Here is a 23,806-nt window from a genome sequence, read left to right as displayed (position 1 = left end):
AGTCTGACCTTCCACCGACTATGCAGGAGTTGCTTGACACATTAAAACGAGGCTGCAAATGCAGGACACACACTGGTTAAACATACACCTGGGAGTAAATCAACAAAAAGGGGGATTAGCCCATGTGATTACAGCACATTGAGTATCGTATGTTTAAAAAGAGCCCGGAGCATTGATTGCATCAGCTGCCAAAGAATGGACTGAGGAGGCAAAACATCAACAGGAAGAGGCCAGTGAGGTTAGCGCCATTTTCCCCAGAGTCGCTTCTTCCCTTCGCGGATAGTCCGCTGCAGGCACAGAGAAGACCCCTGTGGCTGCCATAGACAAAGGACATCATTGTGTTCCACTGGTGAGCCAGGTGGTTCTCAAGAGGTGTCGAGGAGAAATGTCAATGAGGGCCTCTAAAATGAGAAGGGCACTATTCAAGATCCGCCTATCACATTGGGAATTACGGCGCCATTTTAATTTTGACAGTTTTAAAATAGGTGTCATCCTTTTTATTTATTTTTCTCCCCGTAGCCTTTTCTCAGTTTTCCAAAACACGTCTTCCTCAAACAAGGGCGCACTGTGGATTAACAGCTGTACATTTCTGATTTTATTTAGGGTAGCCATTTCAAGTGAGTGTGTGTGATTTTTATTTTTTATTTTAAATACACACGCACACACATTGGAATTATTGTTATTGGACTGCAGTATGCTTGGAATTGATTCGGTTTCCATGTATCCATTTACAGGCATAGTGTTCAGTAATTGGTGTGTGAGTTGATATTTCTTTATGGGTGTTTTAACACAGCTTCAGCGCACCAAAATGGGTGCCGGGCGTCGGGGAGGGGGTGGGGGAACAGGGCAGAGAAGGTACAGAGAGGCTGGGGGTCGTAGTAGAGAACGGCACTGGTGCAAGGGATGTGTGATCCCTTGCACCAGTGCCGCATTCCAGGAGCCAGTTGCATATAGATAGAGAGCTTCATAGAGCTGGGGCGTGACATCACAGCTGTCTCCAGGCTCCCCATGCTCGTCTATGTGGGCGGTGGTTATTTCTGGAGGCTTGCTGGCCTTTCCGCACTGTTGGTTGTCCTGGTGGAGGCGCCGGGTCCGTGTTTTCCTAGTTCTTTCCGCTGTTGTGTTCCTTTTTGATTGATCATTGATAGTCATCATTTTCATTTATTTGATTTTTGTTTTCGAGGGCTGGGGGGCACTAATTGGATCGGTTTTTCAAGGTGTTGCCAGCCAGTTGATATGTTAGTTGAGTCATTCTGAACATCTTGAATGTTTTTATTTGATCAAAAAGCATGAAGGATCCTTTTTAATGCATTTTTGATATTACCCTGTTATTAGGCCGTAACAGCAATGCTGTTGTCACCTTATGATATCGTAGGTACTTATTGTGTCCTGGGAAATTGGAAAGCCTTCTCTTGGTGCGATGGCTTCCAAGCCTCATCACACTGTTTGTCAAATGTTGAGCTTACTGTGATTGGCCGGAGGAGCTTGCTGGACATTTCACGCCCGAGTTCACTGGGAATATCGTGTCATGACATGATTTATCACAACAGAGCATCATCTCATGCCATGCCATATCACAACAGAACATTGTTATAATTTGCCTTGATATTTAACATGGAATCATGACACACACATTGACATAACCAAGTGTGATATGGCATATGATGGCATGCCATTAGGTAACGTGACGTTTCATGAACAGGGCAGCACCATGTAGCCCGAGAATATTCATGGGTCACACCTGCAAAAATCCAGTGACCTCTAAATATTTGCATGTCATTTTGCGGTGGTCAAATAAAATAAATAAATAAACTAAATAAATACATATAATTCGAGTAGTTTGAGTTTGGTAGCTGCATGATTGATTATGACATGGCATGACGTCATATATCATGACCTGATCTATCAGGCCATACTATGTCATGTGCAATATGGGAACATACCAGGGTTGTCAGATGTTTGCATCTGGGACTCCTTTTACGGATGGTAGAGCCAGAAAAACGGTCAGATCTACACTGGACTAAGCAGGGGTGCAGTGGAAGGATTTGCACAAGTGTTCGGGCTAATTGGCGCTGGCATTAGTTTCAGTGCTAGCTCTGGTGCAAAAATAGTCATTGAATCAGGTCTGAAACTAGTCATAGTAAAGAAGTTCTCGGAGAGCAGTGCTGCCAGAGGCCTCATACAGGCCTGTCTGCTTGTCAACTAGGGCTTGCAGTCCAGCCCACCCCATTAGCCTGACTGCTGTGTCCACTGCTGGTTTCATCCTGGCTTCCTGCTGAGGCCCCAGGGCATCATGGCGATCATTGGCCTTCCTGCTTTCCAGCACTGGAAGGCTGTGTAATTATTGGTTAATTATTGTGATGTAATGTAAACCAGCCATAATGTGGGTTCTAGCAGAAACTGGAAAGCATGTGCAAAGTGGGCATAATGTAATCTAGAAATGATGTCCTAAGTGGGCATTCTGTGATTGCCCCATGGTGTGACAATTTGACATAGTGGAAACTGACAATGATGATGTGCGTGGAAAGTATAACTCTTTGACCCTCTCGGTCTTGTGCCACCTATCAATGTACTATTGCAACCGACTTACTCTATACCTATGTCTAAGCTTAAGCCTGCTGTAACAGCGCCACGATGCCTCAGGGCAGTTCTGCGTGCTTTACAAATGCAAATAAAAAAATAAAAAATAAATAAATAAAAAGAATTCCTGGAAACTATTAATAATTATCTAACTAGGTTCAATGGGCCTCATTACAAGTCTGGCGGTCTGGAAATAAGGGTTTCGGTAGCAACGTACCAGCACCCTTTTCCAGACCGCCAGACTACGAGAATGCCTGCAGGGGCCGGTGCTCCCTGAAGAGAGCACCGGTCCCTGCAGGCATGGTTTTCACTGATGCACCGGCACCGTTAGCAATGATGACCCCAAGATGGCTGTTCATCTCACCACTCCCAAGCTCTGTTTCTGGACTGTCTAGTGAATGAAATGCAGTGATCCTTTGTTCTATAGATCACTTCAGCCCCCTTCTCCACCTCCAGGTATACTTGCCCCAATACTCTGTTTCCAGGAGCTGCCTCTGTCTGTAGTGAACTTTTCGTGGCCAACTGCAGGCAGCCCATGAACTGCCAGCATCTTCTCTCATGCCTCCTGGGGCCCTACCTAGGTTAGAGAAAGTCTTCCAGCCTAGGTCAGACCTTCTCCAGTTGAGGGATCCTTCACTGCCTCTTGCTGCCCTCTAGGGCCAGGAGGATAGCTCAGGGGCAACATGTTTGACTTGGAAGCAAGACAAGGCAGAGCAACACAGGTTTGAATCCTGGTGCTATGCTTAGAGACTGGTCTTCGGTATTAAGCACATTATGAAAGATGAATGTAATTAGTAACTACAGGAGGACTCCTCCATTGTCCTGTAGTTTGAGGCCTCAATGTATTGAATACCCGAAATGACGTTCCCCCAGTGTATTACAGTTTGCTACACGAAAACCTGGAAGAACGTCAAAGAGAAATTGTGGAAAAGCAAAGTTTTTTAACATGGCCTGTATTTGTGAAGAGGAATATTGCTCAACTAACAAAAGAGTAAATAAACAAACTGAAGATTATTCAAGCTATTTAAGAGCATTACAAACTGAAATCGTATGTGAGAAACCTGAAGGTGTCTCACCCGCTAGTCCCCAGGGATCTGTCATCCAGGTGGCCAGGACACGGCCATCACTTTTGGATCCAGTTCCTGGGGGTGGACCAGTGCTGGAGGATCACCTGGGGGGGAGTCTTCAGGGAGTGGGACATGTCTTTTTATTTGACACACCAAAATGTTTTTTTTGTATATTACTTTTTAGTTACATGTGGTGCATGCCCGAGAAAGTTAACTGTCATTTTCTTGCCTAAGAGGTCTAGTGGCTGCTTTGGGACATGGACTAAATGCATTCCCTCAGCATCAAAGAATGTTTCATTTTCTTAACACGCCAACCACTGCCAGGTGACTCCTCAATGTGACTTGGCACCTTAATTAGGAAAGCTGGGTTCATTGTGTCACCGTGCAGACAGTAGTCCATGGCAAATCAATGCAGTGATACATGCGCAGCAATGATCTATTAAGGCGTTTATGTGCTGCTCCTCTATGGAAAAAGCACATATGATGCTTTTTGTCTGCTGTGTCCCATGTCCATACACTAGCACACTGCAATTGGGTGTGTAGCTCTAACAAGTGTGAGATACTGTCCCCACACTTAAACACTTAAAGCAATCAAAGAAGTTGCCTCAAATTGTACATCCACTGGGCTAAATATCCTTTCTACACCACCACACCATGATTTTCACTAGCTGCACGCCAGCACTAATAAGAGATACTAATGCCAGCTCTGTCAGATAAGTCATGGGCCTGCTTGTTTTTGCAGAAATAAGCAGCGAGGCCTGCGTAATGGTGAGGAGGCCATGGTTGAGGAACTGTGCACCCTATACCATGCATCAGATGCCGTTTTTGTTTAGCCTATTACTGGTCATGCTAACGTTTGTAAGAAGTACGATCCTTTCTGAACATTTTTCCCTCGTTATTGGTTGTCTCCTGTAGGGTATCCGTTCCTTTCTAAAGATATAAGTCCCTAAAGATGTTTCTGTATTGGGGCCTGGGCATGCTCAGACGAAGACCCAGCCCCTCCTCATCTGAAATTCTCCAGAAACAAGAAGCAAAAGAGCCCTTGTACCCCATTTGAGGGGCTGATGTTGCAGCCATTTTATCCTCCAATCCAAAAACGTAAGATTTCCGAATGAGAATGTATGGTTCATGGTTACAAACATTGTAATGTTAGGGTTAGGGTGAGGGTTATGAACAGTGTGATGTGAGCACCAAGCCATGTGTCTGGTATGCATTCACGGATTCACACATACAACCCTTTTATAAAAGACTTGTTTATGAAATATAGAGATGTCTGATCATTGTTATAATCCAGAAATGCTCTGTGGTTTAATGCAAAGCAGACAGGAACACACTGGTGCTATTTATGTTGTGTTAAAGGTTGTTATACCGCGCACTGTTGCCACCTGTGTGGTTTCTTGGCCCCCTTTCCCTCTCTTGTAGGGGTATTTTGAGAGAGTACAGTAGAGTTTACCAGACTGTCCCCCTTGGAATGAGAACATTCTATCAGAAAATAATTAATATGGTTAGACTAGTATTTTACCCCTTGCCAAATACAAGTGAGGTGGTACGAGCAGAATACCTGCAACAAGGGGGCAGTGGGCCCTCAGACCCCGACGGGCAAGTCATGCCGCTGTGTGTCAGCATGGGTAGTTTGAAACGTCATTCAAGCAAGGCCTTCCCTAAGAGCAGGTGACAGAAGAACCATTTACTTGGGCAGCAACAGCTGTGTTTTAACATTAGATTTCTTCTGTAAAGTACTTGAATAATGTAGTGAAACGAGCTTAATTTGTTTAGCATTGATTTATTGATATTGTGGTTGGTTTTGTCATGTGACGCAAAGGTGTAGTTTGGGTTGGGAGTGACATGTGCCAGTCAGAGGGCACATTTTAGTGTTTAACCCTAGGCACCAAGATGGCTAGAAACTGCCCTGTGTACGCAAGCTTCGATTACCCTGGACTTCGTTTGCAGGTTTTAATGGTAACATAATATATTGAATGTTTGTTGTTTTGTTGTCTTTCCTGTAGGTGGCCTTGCACGCTTGCGGCGTAGCCACGGATATGGTGATCGGCCGCTGCGTCAGAGCCCGCGCAGCCTTCGTCGTCTGCCCATGCTGCTATGGTTTCATCCAGAACACCGTGAAGTCTACCTTCCCACGGAGGTAAGGCCCAGACCACAGCTCCCCATTCCTGAATGTGTACAAAGAGAGTAGGTATCTGGAGCTCACAGTGAATGTGTTGCTCCTTTTCATTTCTCCCACCACCTCAGCAAGAGAAATCCAATAGCGTGGGAAGGGATATAGGGGGCGCATCGCGCGCAGCTTTGCAAGCCTTGAAACAACAAGCTGGGCCTTTTCACACCAAAAGTAAAGAAAGGGCCTTTCCTGCTCCAAATAAACCCAGGCAGAAATGCTGAGCTGCTGATGAACCGGAGCCGAACACATTTATTAGCAATCTTTAATCGTGGGCTGCTGCTCTGGATTATCGCTACAGGCTAAAATAAACAGCAGTTTATGCTTGATAGGCCGCCCCACATCTTCCTGGCTGTTGTGGTCGGAATAAACCCGCCACGCAGAAAGGCGCATTGCCCCTCGCATTCCCGCGCTGTCCCTAGTACGGCGGCTGCGCTTCGCGGCCGTGTTTCTGTTGCTCTCTGAATGTACGTCCTTTTCTCTTTCAGCCATCGGTTCAGGGAGGTGTTATCCTACAGGGTATGTATGTCCCGTGTGTGCGCCTGCGGTTTGTATACATTTTGCCTTCATTTGCTTTGCTCCTCTGCTGAAATCGTGTGTCATGCTACTAGTTAGAGGGCTGGGCGCCATGTGAAGTGGGGTGTTTTGGTGATTGTCATCACCTGGCACTCCTTTCTGTGTTTTCTTTAAAGAATGCCTGGGATCCCATTTACAGTGACAAGAAGAGTAAGACATCATGTTTCGTTTTTATTTTTTGGGTTTCTTCAAATTGCACACTTTGCAAAAAAAAGCAAGTGCCATTAAAAACGTAGCCTCATTCTGAAAGGTGCTGTTTGCACTCTGGGTGGGGAACCGACTGGTGTATTCGGCTGCTTTTAGATAACACTAGGACCTGCAAGCGTGTGGAGACCCCCATAGCTGGACTGGCCTACAGGAGTGTCGGTAGGTTTGGTGTGCCTCTTTTGTGCGCGTATTTATTTTGTTTTGGCTATTAAGTGGTGCGTTATCCTAAACTATTGCCTTGGACTACAGCTAGAAGGCCATGACATGTGAGGAGGAACACACAGCTTTTAGGGGTTGTTTGGCTATTTCCCCACCCATTGACTACCCATGGCCATGCTCACTCCTCTGGCCGTTCCCACCCATTACCTGCCCATTCTCACCCAAGACGCATCCATTTGAGCTAGCTCTTTCAAACAGTAACGTTTGGCTTGCCAGTGTTATTTCTAAGCAGACAGCTGAGGGTTAATGGCTTAATTGCACCTGTAAACGTGTTACTGGTGTGATAAAATGTCTTAACCAAGTGTGCCTTTAGCATTGCTTGCACTGAAGTCACGTTAAAAACAAGCATTGACAAGTCCACTGTTTTTGCTTGTGCATAGTTATGACATAATCCTAGTCTATAGGATAACCGCGTCCCCAACACACCAATATACTGAAAAAGCAGTCAGTTCTGATAGTATAACCACTTCAAGAAAGAATAGTATATAGTCTATGCAAAGAAAATTATTCAAAGAAGACTTAAGTATGAACATGGAAACCAAATTTAATCACAAGCATACATCTGTCCAATAATACAAAGGGCACTTATAAGACAAAGCTGAGCGTGTTTTGGGAACCACCCCTTCTTCAGGAGCAAAGCGAATCTTGATCTGTAAGATATTAGAAATAAAATTACCTTTTAGAGGGGTTCACACGTTTGGTAAAGTACAACTGGTCAAGAAATTAATTATTACATTTAATTACCCGAGGGTAAAGCAAATCTGCTGATAAGAGTGGCCATCGTACACATTGTAAACAAAGCGTTATTCAGCCAGATGGCCTGTACATCAATATAAGGAATGCGTGAGTGTATAGCCGTCACTACATATGAAAGCTACTGAGAGGGCAAGTAGATGTATCCAGCCTAGTGAAGCCATAAACTGCAGAACAGTAAGAAGAGGTGGATATTCACAGCAGAGTCTTGACAAAACCGAGTCCTTGCAATAATACACCTATATTGGGCACATGGTAAAGATTACTCCAAATAAGCAGTGTGGATAGTGAAAACAGAGAATAAATAAAACCAAATGTGGGAAAAAGGTGTATACGAAAATACAATCGCCTGCGCAGATCAGTATGCAAAATCATCCAATGGGATGTCACGGCACCGCCGCATACCCGCAGAACGATTAAGGGAGCCAATGAGCGAATAGTCCTACATGGTAAATAAAAATCCAGAAAATCTGCTAAGTGAGGGTAAGTACAAACAAGCCTCCTGACAGTCAGTAAGGGCAGCACTGACATTTATATAGACGCCGGATTACAGCACAACGTGTGAAACCAACATGGCTACTCTGTATAGAATGAATAGAAATGTTTAGAGAACGTAGTCATCGCTAAGGTAGAGTGATAGGGTCGGTAGTACAAACAAAATAAAAAGGGTCTGAGGTCTCAACGTGTGGGAATGTAACTTAAGATAAATAAAATGAATAAAGATCTGGCTGATCTAGTTTTCCGGTACTGGCCTCCCAACTATGGAACTCCCTCCCATCCGACATCAAGGCCATACAAGTATTTGACAATTTCGGGAGAAGCGGTATCTCCTGGATACTCAGCAAAAACGAACTAACGGCTGCCTAGTTCCCAATATGACCTGGAACTACTCCAACCGCTAGCCACCCGCTATACTGGAACACACTCACCTCTCCTCTTATTGTAACTTCTTCACTACTCTCTATCTGCCCACCATGCACCCCCACTACCTCCATCACACCACGCAGCTCCTACTACAATTGCTGTCTACTGTATTTAGCTTCATTCGATGCTCGTACTATACCTGTTATCTGTCTGTATTCTGGCTCTTTTCTTTTTGTAATTATGTATGTACTATATCTTCTGCCTAACTGTTTGCCCAGTATATGTAACCGATTACTAAAAGCGCCCGGATACCTCGGAGTCAGGTCCGCTATATAAATTAAACAAACAAACTTCATTTTTACAGTAAAGATTGGGCGCAACCTGTGTCAACATCTGCCGGTCCAGAAAATATACAAAAGAGTAAATACTTCATTTACACAGTATATGTAGTATAGCCATAATACACAGCATATGCTAAATGATAGAAATCATATTCATATGAGGGTTATCGTCATCTCTGAAGGGAAATGGAGAACACTTAAATACAAAACGCAAAGGGGTTTGTTCCCAACAGGAATTACTTTTAGCAACAAAGGAGAATCTCTTCATTGGAGCTAAAAGGCTTCACACTCATCAATTAAATCAAATTTGCAAGGGAAACATAATGAATACATCTCCATGTTGTATACATTAAAAAATAACGGACAATCAAAATATGAAGTTTTAATTTGCAATAAAACATATAATACACAAATTGAAACAGTTATATATAAAACTGTCAACACATTATAAACCTATGAATACAAAATAAGATCACCAGAGACACAGAGATAGACAGTAAACAGTTTTATTTTGCACGTGTTGGCTCCTGTTTAACACGTCCAAAGGGAAGTAGTGAAGCGAGCTCAACTACAACAGAGGGATCTCCCTTTTATACACAGTGGCGCACTGACGTTGTCAGTCGATTATACATTTTACATCTGGTTACTGAAGTCATTGCATTTCAGAGAAACATTATTGCTTCTGGTTACGTACATACATTTCTCACAGGCATATACAGTCATGTACAGATATTCTGGTAAAACATATATTTGTCAGCAGTTTTCTTGCAAGTACATCCTGAGCATTATAAGTTCATAAAATCACATGCAGTTGCTGAAACAAAAAGACATTCTCAGTAATTCTATCTTTGTTTTAGTAACCAAGGGTTACTCTGTGCTGAGAAAAGCCAAAAGACAGGCTCTTCTAATAACATCTCTTCGCTTGTGTTCAGCATTTATCATGAACAAACTTTTCTGCACACTGAGCAAAGCCTGATTCATAATGGACAGACCACATTATAATATGGAGTTTATCTAGATGTTTAGAGGTGAGTCTTAAACTGCTATGTAGGTTCCAGACAGATGTAATGTGTTGTCAGTTTTATATATGTGTTTCTATTTTTGTATTATTGGAAATTAAAACTTCATCTTTTGATATTATTTATTTGTTGCTTTTTAATTTATACAACATGGAGATTTATTCATTATGTTTCCCTTGCAAAGTTGGTTTAATTAATGATAGTAAAGCCTTTTAGCTCCAACGAAGAGATTTGCCTTGGTGGCTAGAAGTAATACCTGTTGGGAACAAACCCCTTTGTGTTTTGTATCCAAATGGTAGAAATCAGCCATTTGATAAAAATCTCAAAATACAGTGTACTAAAAAAAAACTAAACGAAACGAAATTTAATACCCACCTATGTTCAAAATTAAGAGGTAAAGACACCCGTGAATAAAATGAAACCTCTAAGTATACGAGTAGTTAACAGAGATCAGTAATGGTAGCGTCAGCACATCGTAATGCACCGGTGACAGCGATTCAACAGTTCCGATACAGCATAGGGTGTGCATTAGATTGTTAAAGAGAGCAATCAGTAAATTCATGATTCAATAAACATTATGAAGGGTGTATATCGTGAACAGTATATGGTAAAATATAGGGCTTAAGCCTAATGTTTCTCGTAATGCAGAAATAACAAGCAGCAATGCAAGAGAGTGAACATAAGCTATTGATTCACTCCTAAAAACAGTCTTGCGCATGATAAAGAGATGCATGATTTTCAAGTAATGATAAGAGAAAAAAGGGAACAGTATACAGATATATAATGGTTTAACTGGCTTAAGAATAAGGAAGTTGCCAATCATCAGTAAGATGCATGCTTTGAGCCATTAGCGTCAGAGTTCCCTATATGAATGGACCTAGGTAGAACTCCTTGTTCATCCCATTAGGTTGAAGTGCATTCATTGTGTGAATCCAGTACAACTAAGTTGGGAAAGAGTCTTATTCAAATACTCCCCCTTTAGGGAGATTGTGTTTAACTTCAAGGATTACACATCTTAATTGCGTAAACACGTACCTATTTTCAGAGAAGTCATGAGCAACTGCTGATTTAGTATTGCTCGTCCTAATATGGCTTTTGGGTACATTCCAGCGTTCTTTAGCTCTCCTGATAGTCTGTCCTACATAAAAGATACCACATGCACGGCAGAATCAGTGCATTGCAAAGCGGGTATCACAGGTTTGTTCTGTTTCCGCTATCCACACTGGTTATTTTAAGTAATCTTTACCATGTCTCCAGTATAGGAGTATTAGTTGAAGCATTCAGTTTTGTCAAGACACTGCTATAAATATGGACCTATTCTTACCATTCTGCTCCATATGGCTATACTAGGTTAGAATCCCAGGGTCGCGCTTAGAAACTGGTACCTGGGATTAGAAACTGGTGCCCGGTATTAAGCGTGTTACAAAAGAACACTTATAATTATGCAGATCATCTGTCTGAATAACCCTTTGCTTTACTATTTGTATGATGACCAATCTTATCAGCATATTTGCTTTACTGTCAGGTAGTTAAAATGAATAATTGATTATTTGACCAGTTGTAATTTACCAACAGTGTTTACTCCTCCTAAAAGTAATTTTATTTCTAATAGCTTACGGATCAAGAGTCACTTTGCTCCTGAAGGAGGGATATTTCTCAAAATGCACTGAGCTTTGTCATAAATGTCCTTTGTATTATTAGACAGATTTATGTTTGTGATTACATTTGTTTTACTTTTTCATACTTGAGTCTTCTTTGAATAATTTTAATTACAAAGCCTATATTAATCTTTCTTGAACAGGTTATACTAGCAGGACCACTGACTTTTCTTTCAGTATATTGGTGTGCAGGGGATGCAAGTATCCTATAGTCTAGTATCCTTTTTTACTTTGTGTATTGAGCTCAGGTGCTAGGGCTGTCTTACCTCCCCTGCACCTTAACATTTGCCTTAAATCATCCATTATATATACCCTCCTTGGATCTAGGTGTGCACCTTGTTAAACTCTTTCTCCATGAGTATGACATAGTCATTTGCAAGCCTCTGCTATCCTAATCCCAGCTAATCACACCATTTCCAGCTGTTGCCGTTTTATGGCCAGGCAGTACCTTTATTTGATTTGATTTGAGAAATGTATATTGCCCTACAAGGAAATGGCAGAATAAATTCCATTTAGGCTCAGATTTTAAAATCTAATGAACAATAAAAGAGAAAATTAAGTAAAGATTGTGATGACTTAAAACAAAATAAATGAATTCTTCTGAGAGTGACATTAAGAGAAATCCAAAGACCGGGGTCCAGAACACAAAAATGTCTGCCTGTTTACTTGATGTATAAGCGCCTCACAAATGCACAATAACAAAAAAAAATATACATGCTACAGATACAGCCAGCAAACATTGCTGCGTTTACAAAAGAGCGTGTCAAATGGTAGCGTTGAATCTTGTCACATAGATGTGATGGTGCCAGTCCATTAATGCATTAAAAAACCAAGCAGAGTATTGGATCCCCAATTCTCTGCATGACTGTCGGCCAATGAAGAAGTCTCTGAACGTTAGAAATTGGGGAGGACTTTGCTAATTAACAAACGTCTAACTGCCGCATTTTGAGCAATCTGTAAGTGGGAGAGTTCATTGCGTGGGATACCTGCTAAAATGGCATACGCAATAATCAATTTTAGAATCAACCAAGGTGCCGGCCATAGCTGGGTGTTCGGCAGCAGGAATGAAGGGAAGACCAGAGCGTAACATACGAAGACAGTAAAAGATAGAATTGACTAGCTCTGAAACTTGGTATTCGCATCTGAAGTTAGACTGCCAAAAGCAGCCCACATTTTTTACTGGTTTATAGTGACTGTTTCGACAGTCAAAGTTTCTACATACAAAAGTTTCGACACAAAAGCATCGAAAGCAAAAGATTTGAAAGCATTTTCTTTTTTTTTTTTTAATGGGGGTTCCTCCTCCCCTGTTTTTTAAAAAAAAACTTTTTTTTTCTATAAGAAAAAAATAAAATAAAAAAATAAAACCTGTAACATGGAAAAAAAATGCATTCGAAACTTTTGTTTTCGATGCTTTTGTGTCAAAACTTTTGCGTGCGTATAGAAACAATTTTTTCGAAACTATGACTGGACAGCTTTTTTACTTTATGTTGCGAAAGATGTTGGGGCCTCTAACGATGAAGGGGAAAGTGGCATCCACAAATGGGGTCGCTTAGGAGGATAATCTCTGTTTTTGAGGGATTAAGGTGAACTTTGTTAGAGATCATCCATTTTACTCCATATGTTCAGTTGACAATGTCCTGAAAGGAATCTGTGAAGGTATTGACATGCGCATACATCTTTGTCTTCTGCATAAGCGCAATATTGAAGATCACGTTTAGAGAAGATAGACATAAGTGGGTGAAATGAAAATGTTGAAAAGCAGCAGTGAAAAAAGACCAGTCACCCCAGTGGCAAATGACTGTCCCAAGCCTACTCAACTGGCAAAACTGTTGGTTTTGCCAATGCTTGTTTACCTTGCTGCACAGTGTAAGCACAATGATGAAGCAAAAAAGATTAAAGAACGACCCCTTTGGGAGACCACCAGGAGGCGCAGGCGAAATGGTAGCTGAACCGTTTGCCGCTCTGGGAGCCCGCAGAAATCAGCCACATTACAAAGCTTGCCCAGTCCGCATTAATAACAAAGCTGCTGTAAATGAGGGTGAATCAGTTGTGGTGCTGCAGAATCATTCGCGGGGAAGTTTGGATTCAAATTCCCCCAGAACACAGACTACACAAGTGGCTCCTCTCATTAACAGGGAAGATCACGAAACCCCCACGAAGGCCACATACATCTTTTGCTAGACAAAATGAGATCCTTGCGCAGCAGCATGACATCGACAGTAAGTGCCCTCCAGGAAAGGGTACTTAAAATACAAGACTAAGTGGAAGCACTTGAAAATTACCAACAATCCACAGACCTCATGGAAACGAGGTCGGAAAGCTGCTTCCAAGATCTTGAACAGAAAAACATTCACTTGGCTGCCAAAGTAGATGATTTGGAAAACAGGGACAGACGAGCTAACATTTGTATACAAGGCCTTTAAAGAAGTGCCCAATGAAACCCCGGCGAATCTCGAGAGAAGAGTCTAGGCCTTAGTGTACTCGATCTTTGCAATGCCCCTGACCCAAGACCTGGCATTAGAGAGGGTCCACCAGGCTGGAGGCCCCCAAACGGCCCAAGATCGGTATTGGCCAAATGTCACCACTTTAGACACAAGGTGAGGATAGTGCAGAGAGCCAAGGAACTGGAACACATTTACTTCAAAGACTCCAGAGTAAAGATTTTCAAGACCGGTCAGCCACCACCCTCGCCCAGAGGAGAGACTGCCGCCCTCTAACTGCCTGGCTACAAGAACACGGCATCGGCTATAGATGGGGCTTCCCCTTTGTTCTCCTGTTTGCACAGCAATGAGTAGTATAGAGTGGTCTCGGGAGAGGAGGCAAACAGTGTCTTGCGAGGCCTAACAGCTGGGTCGGAGCCTGTTGAACGAGAAGAACTACCGTCCTCTCAGAGCCAGTCAGGAAACCCATTGGCTCCTGGCTTAAAAGAGGACGTTGCAAAGGCACAAGAAAATTTAAGAGACTGAACACTCCCTGAAAAAGGGAGTCATCAAACCGCTGCAAACACATGATAGGAACTTGAGGCGGAATGGAGCCAGCATTGTGCCGGGAACACAGAGCCAATACCAGGCTAGAAGAACAGGTGGAAACTCACCCGTCGAAGTTCAAGCAGCCAGCCGCTCCACAGTCGACCACTCCTCCCTCGCCTGGCTGGGCGATCAATACAATGATTATGTGAAAGCGCTCAGATTAGTCGCTAACATGTTGAGGTTACATTTTGCAGGCCCTGGGAAGTCTCCCGTAGTGTGGCACCATGGTATTTTCTAGGGTGTCTCCAGTTTGAGGGGGACCCCCTTTTTTGATGGGTCTTCACGTTTCATATGGGGGAGGGAGGAAAAGGGGGGGAACCAGGTGTGTCAGCACATAGATGTTGGGGGGGGGGGGCGGGTCAAAACTGGATGGTCCTTCAAAAGCTTACTTTGCGCAGTATAAAGGCACGCACTCACTTCCATGCCACAACCAGCCAACACCTGCAAGGGCGGTAGCACACAGCCAGGCATGGAGGCGCTCATAGACACAGCCAAATTTAAAGCACAAAGTCTCCAAGGGACATGGCAGTTGACACAATGAGAATGGAGTCATTGAACGTAAAAGGTATTAACTCGCCTGAGAAGCGATTGAGGCCAACCTAGACATACTCTTTCTATAGGAAACCAAATTCAATTGTGGAGAGGAAATCACTCCTAGGGGCAGACGGCTAGGGGGCATCACGTGGGCATCAGGGCTGGCCAAAAGGTGTGAGGTTGGTATAATGCACAGTGCAGCCCTGGGATTGCAGATCACAAACGTCAATAGAGACACTGATGGAAGGTATGTGATTATAAATGGCACCATTAGATTGAAGAAATTCATTTTGTGTTCTGCGTACGCACCGAACACCCAGCAGTTGGCATTCGCTAGAGATCTCTTTAAAGTGTTGGAAATGGAGAGAACAGGCACATTGATTTGTGGAGGAGATTTCAACATGGTGACAAACTTTGCAGTAGATTGAGTATCATTCAGGAAGGGGGCCATCCCACCTTGGACAAAAGGATCCTTTCACAGCTTAATACAGGAAAACTTCTTGGTAGACACCTGGAGAGCCCAGCACCCACAAGAGAAGGCATACATAGTTTATTCACCCCCCACAACACATTCCCTCACATAGACTACATCTTCCTAGAGGCGGTTCTTGAACACGACATTAAAAGCGCCTCTATTGAGGTTGTAGGCTTGTCAGATCACAACATGGTCGTCGCAGAATCACACCTAAGTCCAGGCATGACCACAGATGAGAGGTGAATCTGCAACAACACACTTTTCAAGGACAGAGCCTTTAGGTAATCTCTCGACACTGAGATGCGAGAATTTTTTAACAAAATGATATGGGGGATTCCCCGAGAGCGAAAGTATGGGAAGTGGCGAAGGCCACAATAAGGGGTTTGCTGATAGCGCGAGGATCATTCATCAAGAGGGGGAGATCAATTAAAAAAGAAGATAAGCCAGAAAGAATCAGACTTAAAGGGTGGACGGGGGACATAACTGGAATTCTGTTGGAAGTCAAAGAGCTTAGGCAACAGCTGAAGGAAGTATGGCAGAGCAAGGCGTTAACTCACCTCCGGTATGTTAAGCAAAAATTCTATGAGAAAGGGGGTAAAGCCCACACCCTACTTGCAGCTAGATTAAGAGGGCAAAGTGCTGAAAGAGCGGTATATAACATAAAGTCACAGTCCGGAGAAACACTGGATAACCCGGCGGACATACCTGCACGCTTTGCCAAGTTTTATGGTGAACTGTACACCTCAGATTGTAGTTCAACTCTGGATGAGGTCTTCAAGTTCCTAGAGCCCCTGGCAATGCCCTTGCTACACCCCCCGGACTCAGACAAACTTAGCGCTCCCATCACTAGGGAGGAAGTGGATGCAGCAATTTCCAAACTAAAGGTGGGATCAGCACCAGGGCAAGATGTCTTCACCCCAGCATATCATAAGACCTTCGGGTGTGCTCTGACTCCCTTTCTGACCCTGTTATTCAATGACACCCCCTTCCTTCACAGAGGCTAGAATTATTGTGTTACCCAAAGAAGGCAGAGACAAGTTAGAATGTGGCTCATATAGGGCAATTTTGTTGCTCAACGTAGATGCCAAAGTTTACGCCAGCATACTCGCCAAAAGGCTCAGAGAGGTTCTGCCTACGCTGGTGCACAACGATCAAGTAGGATATGTGAAGGGGCAGCAGGGTTCCGACAATGTCCGCAAAACCTTAGATTTAATAGCACCAGTCGATGCCGGAGACATGCACCCCACCCTAATTTTGATCGATGCTGAGAACGTTTTTGACAGGGTGGAGTGGTAATTCATGCATCAGGTGTTAGAGGAGTCAAACCTGGGATCTCTCTGGATTTCAGGGGCGCAGGTATTATACCGCAACACTAGGGCGAAAGTGGTAGTCAATGGCGTAGCATCCCCCTCCGTTGCCTTAACCAGTAGAACCAGGCAGGGATTCCCCCTATGCCCCCTGGTTTTCGCCCTAGTAATGGAACCCTTGGCGCAATTCATCAGGAGAGACACCTCTATTGTGGGCATCAAAAAATTTGGCAGAAAATATAAACTTACTTTGTTTGCGGACAATGTTTGGTCTATCTGATGGAACTGCAGCAAACTGTACCTAAGCTCTTGTCCAGAATTGAGGAGTATGGCACCCACTCAGGCTTCTGTGTGAACAAGAGCAAAACAATGGTGCTGGTCCTTAGAGAAGGGAGTGCTCGCAATGGCCCAAATCCTACAGTTTGGGGCTGAAAGGAAGTTGCCAACAGCATCCGATACCTAGGGATAACCATAACGTAGAAATTAGTTGACCTGTACCAGGCAAATTACACGCCCCACTGGAAATCAATAAAAGGGGATACGCTGAAGTGGGCAAAACTAAATCTTTCATGGGCCGATAAAAATGTATGTTCTCCCGAGACTGCTCTTCCTTTTTTTTTAAAAAAAACTTTATTTTTGAAATTTTACAGAACAACAGAAAACACAAGCACACCATCAGGGTGCACTAACGTAGCAAGGCGAAACAGAGGAGAAAAGGGGACGAATTGAAGAGAGGGTAGGGAAAGGAAGGGAATAGAATAAAGCGAAAAGAAAACATAACATTTCCCGCTCCCGGGTTCGACCGCGGAGCCGCCCCACCCCACTCATGACCACAACAACAAGCATCAGGACTTTCCTGGTTAATTGTCAATCACCATCAAGGCACAAATATATAGTGTCTCCCAAACTCACAGATTTGTTTCGGAATCAGGAGCTCTCAGTAGTGTAAGGAGCTGCCCTGTTTAGCAGATATGTAATATACGGCCCCCAGATGTCGGGGGGGTCGAGCATGCAGTGGTAGGGTTCTTATAAATTCGCTCTCTACATCCTGACAATAGGTAATGTCTTTTTTCCAATCTTCAATTTTGGGTAGGGGGCCCCGGCTCCAGGCCATAGCTATCCGCCTACGGGCCAACACCAGGAGGAGCGCTGCCAGTCTGCGGGATGCGGGACGCAGGTATTTTGTGAGGCCGAGGAGGGCCGCCAACGGTAACGGGGCTACTTGTTCCCCAATAATATCGGCGACGATCTGCAGGACTGAGGCCCAGAACCGCTGGATTCTGGGGCAATCCCATGCCAGGTGGAAAAAGTCGGCATGCGCCGCTGTACAACGTTCACATTGGGCCGATACTTCAGGGTGATGACAGTGTTTCTTGGCAGGGGTGTAATATGTTTGGTGCACGTAATTAAAGTGTATTAGTTTATATCGTGTATTCACCGCGACTTTCTGGGTTTGATATAGAATGTAGGACCAGTCCCCAGCCTCTATCGTCATCTGGAGGTCCGTTTCCCATCTTTGTTGAGTTCTGGCATTGGGTGGCCTGGTGTCTGCCACCAGGGACCGGTAAAGTGCCGAGACCAACCTCCCCTCTCCCCCAGCCTGGATGGTTTTGTGCAGCAGATCCCATGTGGGGGGTTGTGCAGGAAAAGAGGGCAGTATTTTTTGCAGGGTATAGCGTAGTCTGAAATAAAGAAAGATGTCTAGTGAGGTGCTTCCGCCCCTTTCTTTGGCCATCTGAGGCGTTAGGAAGGTGCCTCCCGGGAAGACGTCACCGAAGGAGTGGATATTAAGCTTGTCGGCCCATATTAAAAATACTTTTTCATTCGTGAGCGGAACACCCGGGATGAACCTGATCGGTAGCAGAGGGGAGTATCTCACGGTCACCCCATACTTGGCAGCCATTTTCTTCCAGACTGCGTACGTAGAGAGGACTGTATTTAGAGTGTTGTACGGAACTGGGATTTGACTAATGATAACGGCACTGAGCAAGTCGGGAGAGGCCAGAGAGTCAGGAGAGGCCAGAGCACGTTCCACCTGCACATGAGGACGCACGAAGTGGGTCGTGTACCAGTGGCTTAAAAACTGTGCCTGAGATGCCCAATAGTACTTCTCCATGTCCGGGAGCGCAAGGCCTCCTTTTGACGTCGCCAGAACCAGGGTGTCGTAGGCCACGCGCGCCGGTTTACCGGCCCATAGCAGTTCCAGGACTGCAGCCTTGATTTTCAGGAGGAAGGATTTGGGGAGGAGTAGCGGGATATTGGTAAACAGGTACAGAAGCTTGGGGAGTATAACCATTTCGTAAGAGAGGTCCTACCCCACAGTGTTAGTGGGAGCGTTTTCCACCTGTGCACCCGTTCCTGAATGGAGGTGAGCGTGGAGACATAGTTGTCTTTATATATCTCGTGATGGTTACGTGACATGGATATACCTAGGTAGCGTACCCCTGAGTTCTCCCATTTAAAGCCATGGTCATCAGCGAATTGCACCGTGTGAGGGGTCAGGGGTAATATCACAGATTTAGAGTGGTTGATTTTCAATCCCGACATTTGCCCAAATCTTAATACCTCCCGCATAACTGGGTTAAGGTTCTCCTGGGGATTGCTGACAAATAATATAACATCGTCAGCATAGAGGGAGACAATCAATTTGTGGGGACCTAATTTGAGGCCTCTGTGTATTTGGAATTCGTGTAGTCTGGAAGCCAGGGGTTCCATAATGAGAGCAAAGATCAGAGCTGAAAGTGGGCATCCCTGCCTCGTTCCGCGTTCAAGTGAAATGCATGTGGATCTAGTGTTCCCTAGTGTAATATAAGATCGGGGGCTGTTGTACAATAATGACACCAATTTAATAAAGAAGTTGCCAAAACCCATTTGTCTAAGCGTTTCCAGCATGAATGGCCATTCCACAGAGTCAAATGCCTTCTCGGCGTCAAGAAGCACCACTATTGCCTGTTGCGATGGGTCCAGGGCCTCCATGACGCCAAACAGACGCCTGATGCCATAGGTGGTGCTGCGCCCTGGGATAAATCCGGCTTGGTCTCCAATCACTAGAGCCGGCATAAGGGGGAGGAGCCTGGAAGCAAGAATTTTGGCCAGGATTTTATTGTCTAGGTTGATCAAAGAAATTGGTCTATAGGATGCACATTCGTCAGCGGGTCTGCCGGCTTTGTGTAGGAGAATTATGTTGGCTTCCCGTAGTGTTGGGGGAAGGAATCCGCTTTCAATGGATTCTTCATATACGCGTAGCAAGAGAGGGGCGAGGGAAGTTGCATAGGCCTTGTAAAAATCTCCGGTAAGTCCGTCCGGACCTGGTGCCTTGGAGCTCGGGAGGGATTTTATTGCTTCCAGTATTTCTTCTGTTATCGGGGCGTTGAGAGGTTCTCGTAGGTCTGCCTCCACCCAGTACAGCTCAGTGTCGTCTAGGTATGCTTGCAGTGATTCAGAGTCCGAATTGCCTCTAGGTCCTGGTTGAAGTCTCGAAATGCCTTGGCGATGTCCACTTATTCCTGTCAGGACGTGAAAGCGAAAATGGTGCCTTGAGGTAGTGGAGTGGCTAGTGAGTTTGGCTTCCAGGTTATCAAAGTTATATAACAACAACGTTGCAAAACGAGAGCGGGGTGAGTAAAGCGGCCGCGTCTGGCCCGGGTCCCTCCCTTGTGTGGGCAACCCCCAACTGGCCCACAGTAATCCCCCCCATGTAGAACAGAGTTGCAAGCATAGCCGCGCTAGGGGCACTAGTAGCCTGCCAAGAGGGTACCGGGCTTCCTATGGCGACGTAATTTCGTTCCTGTGATGTATATTGAGCATAGAAGCAGAAGGTGCGCTGGTCACGACTGCAAATTACTGTGATTGTAGATTACGGAGGGTCTCTTCTGGCTCGCTCTTCCCGACGGGGTCTCGGATTGTTCCCGCCATGTCTGCAGCCAGTCTGGTCCAGATAGTCATTGGCTTCTTCGGGGGAATTGAAGAATTGGGCCTTCCCCTCATGTTGGATATGCAGTTTCGCTGGATATAGCATGGAATAAAGGATCTGATTGTCCTGCAGGCGTCGCTTGACTGCCGTAAAGGATCTTCTCTGCGTTTGCACCGCCTGTGAGAAGTCTGGGAAGACTTGAATGGAGTCGCCGTCGTATTGAAGTTTCCCCTTATCTCTGGCTGCCCTGAGCATGGCGTTGCGATCCTTGTAGTTTAAAAGTCTTGCAATGATTGGTCTAGGGTGCGTGCCGGGCGCCGGTCTAGTGTTCGGGATTCTGTGCGCTCTTTCTACCACAAAAAGCTGAGACAGCGTTTCTCTACCGAAGAGAGCTATGCAGATCTGTTCCACAAAGTCTTCCATTTTACCTGGGATTTGTCACTCCCTCACCCCTATGATCCTGATGTTGTTCCTGCGGGAGCGGCCCTCCAAATCCTCATTCTTGGCGCACACCACCTTCATCTGTGTTTCGAGCACAGAGACACGGGATGTCAGTGCTGCCGATCCATCGTCCAGGTCGGACACGCGTTGTTCGACATTGTCGAGTCGATCGGCTTGTTTATCTAGCCTGTGCTGAAGCTGGTCCACCTTCGTCGATAGGGTGTCCAACTTGCATCCCAGGCCGCTGATACCGGCCTTCAGGTCTATCAGAATCTTCCTTATATCAAAATGTGGGCTCTGGTCCTCGGCTGACACTGTCAGGTGGCGGGGAGTTGGGTCTGCTGCTGGTCGTGGGCTTGGCCTGTGAGCTGGCTTCGAAAGTCAGTGTCTTCTGATTCTTGTCTACTTTCCCCATGGTAGCTTGGGGAGAGTGTCCGTGCTGAGTTACGACTGTCTTGGTTTGTGGCGGTGCTCGGTGGACCTGGACGGCAGCCGCACCGCGTACTTTTCCGGATGTTAGCACGATGCCTTGGGTGCTTAATGTGGAGAGTTTGTGCACCGAGCGTGGGGCCTGCACGGTGCGCTGCCAGAGTTTGCCACAGGCCTTCTATACCAGCTGCGCCGAGGGGCGGCGGCACACGGTGCAATCAGCGGCGTGTATCAGAGCATCAGGCCCAGCCATCTCGGGTCGGCTGCATCTTCTTATGCCCAGGATCAATGCCGCTGGGGTTTACTAGCTTTCAGATACCTGGTTAACCAGACCAGGCCTCTCCGCACCTGCAGCTGAACGGATGGGCGTCGTGGGAGGTCTCGCCGGGACGGGTGCCGTGCCTCGGGTTTCTAGAAAGCGGCCCTGAGTGTGGTTAGCTCCTCCGCGCTGCACACCGGGTCTGCGCCACAGTGCGGCCAGCCGTTGGCGGGGGCCGCGCAGATTAAGCCGCGTCCGGCGGCGGGACAGGCGGGCCCACCCAGCGGCCGCGTCGAGCCCGCCCGCGCTGCAGTCTGCTCCTACCTGGGTTGTCTCGGGACTCTGGCACCCCGGCTCGTCGCTCCACTTCCCTCGCGACGGGCCGCTGTGTGGGACGGAGACCTCCTCGTCTCGCGGGTGCCAGTACGCACACGTCCACTCTGCTTGCACGGCGCTGCTCCTGGTCCCACCGCCGAGACTCCCGCCAAGTGCCCGCCTCTGCCGCTCCGCACACACGCAGGGGCCACACCGCCCAATCCGTCAGCCGGCAGGCCTCAGATTTGCAAGCGAGTATCTCGGGCTGTAGGCAGGCATCTGAAAATAATCAGTGGAGTTTCGTGAAGGTGCACAGCTGTAGGATGGGTCATTCCAACCATCACAGGAGCATCGATGTTACAGGATTCATTAGAGCACTACGGAGCTCTCTCAGGAAGTGGCCATCTTGGTTGGCTCTCTAGCGCCCTCTTGACTGCTCTTCCTTTACCTATCACTCCTGGTGATCCCCATGACGCCTTCCTTGCTGAAACCAAGTGCTCCCTGTTGGCTCTCTTGTGGGAGGGGAAAAAGGCCCCATAGCATATAAAACCATGGTTCGCCCCAAAAATAGAGGTGGCATGACGTACCCAGATTTTTACGAATACTATAGAGCGGCACAGTTGAGTGCTACTGGACCGCCTCAGGGAATCTGACAGCAAACAGTGGGTTCATTTAGAGAATGGATATTTGTCCCCGGTCACGCTTGGAGAATGGCTTTTCACCCTTTGAGCACATTTACGCGAAGGGTGTGACAACGCCCAATTCTACGGGTCCTGTGGGCATTATGGAGGAAAAAAACAGACGTGCATGGGGTCACCACCTGGCCCTCCCCCCTCAGCTGTATCTGGGCCCCCCAGTTAGAGACTTCAAAATAGACCCAATTCGTTACCAGCCCCAATATGAGCAAGGGCTGATTAGGGCGGGTCAGATGTGGAGAGAGGGGACATGCTTGACAAGGGAGGAACTGGAAGAGGCACAGCAGGGCCTGAAGATCCAACCCCTCCCATATCTACGACTAAAAGGGGCCCTTACAGACTTTAGATGGGAGGACCAGCTCCAGAGGGGGCTCCTCCCCTTTGAAAACATCTTGAATACACACAGGCATCAAAGGGTTGATCGCAAACCTCTACTGTGCACTCTTGGAAAGAGGACACCTGCCAACGCCCCGTAATTTAACGAAGTGGGAGAGTGATTTGGGGTGGGATAATAGCCAGGAGGGATGGGCGGAAATATTTAGAGCGGTCTGGAGCTCCACCATATTGGTTCAATATAAGATGCACAACAGTAGACTTCTTATGCATTTGCCCTTAACCCCACAGCGCTTGGCTAAAATGTACATAGGCATTAGCCCTTATTACTGGCGAGGCTGCGTGCAGATTTGTACCTACTGGCACCAGTGGTGGGATTGCCCCTGTGTCCAGGTCTGCTGGAAGGAAATCCTGGGATGGATTCACGTGGTGGAAGGAATAGATGGAGCATTCACCCCCCTTCTGGTGCTGTTTGTAGTCGAACTGGTAGAAGTACAGCATCTAGTCCTTCCCCGCCTGCCTAGGAACTTGCTCCATGCAGCGCGTGTATGTTTGACCATAAAATGGAAGAGGCGTGGGCTGCCATCTAAAATCGAATGGTTGCGTAAAGCCAAAGAAATCT

At 46.0% G+C, this 23,806-nt stretch overlaps 1 protein-coding gene across 4 annotated transcripts in view; it reads left to right on the top strand.

Moving 5' to 3' along the window:
- Window positions 1-23,806, top strand: part of GSTCD (glutathione S-transferase C-terminal domain containing) — a 1,401,422-nt gene that overhangs the window by 1,218,764 nt on the left and 158,852 nt on the right. For all 4 annotated transcript variants that reach the window (XM_069630950.1, XM_069630949.1, XM_069630947.1 and 1 more), the window contains 2 exons: window positions 5,654-5,787; window positions 6,306-6,336. In XM_069630950.1, the coding sequence (XP_069487051.1) occupies window positions 5,654-5,787; window positions 6,306-6,336 (165 nt within the window). The remainder of the gene's footprint in view (window positions 1-5,653; window positions 5,788-6,305; window positions 6,337-23,806) is intronic.

This window comes from Ambystoma mexicanum, chromosome 6q (assembly GCF_040938575.1).
Source record: "Ambystoma mexicanum isolate Mex_15411 chromosome 6q, UKY_AmexF1_1, whole genome shotgun sequence".
Lineage (NCBI taxonomy): Eukaryota > Metazoa > Chordata > Amphibia > Caudata > Ambystomatidae > Ambystoma > Ambystoma mexicanum.
This window is presented reverse-complemented; position numbering and strand designations above follow the sequence as displayed.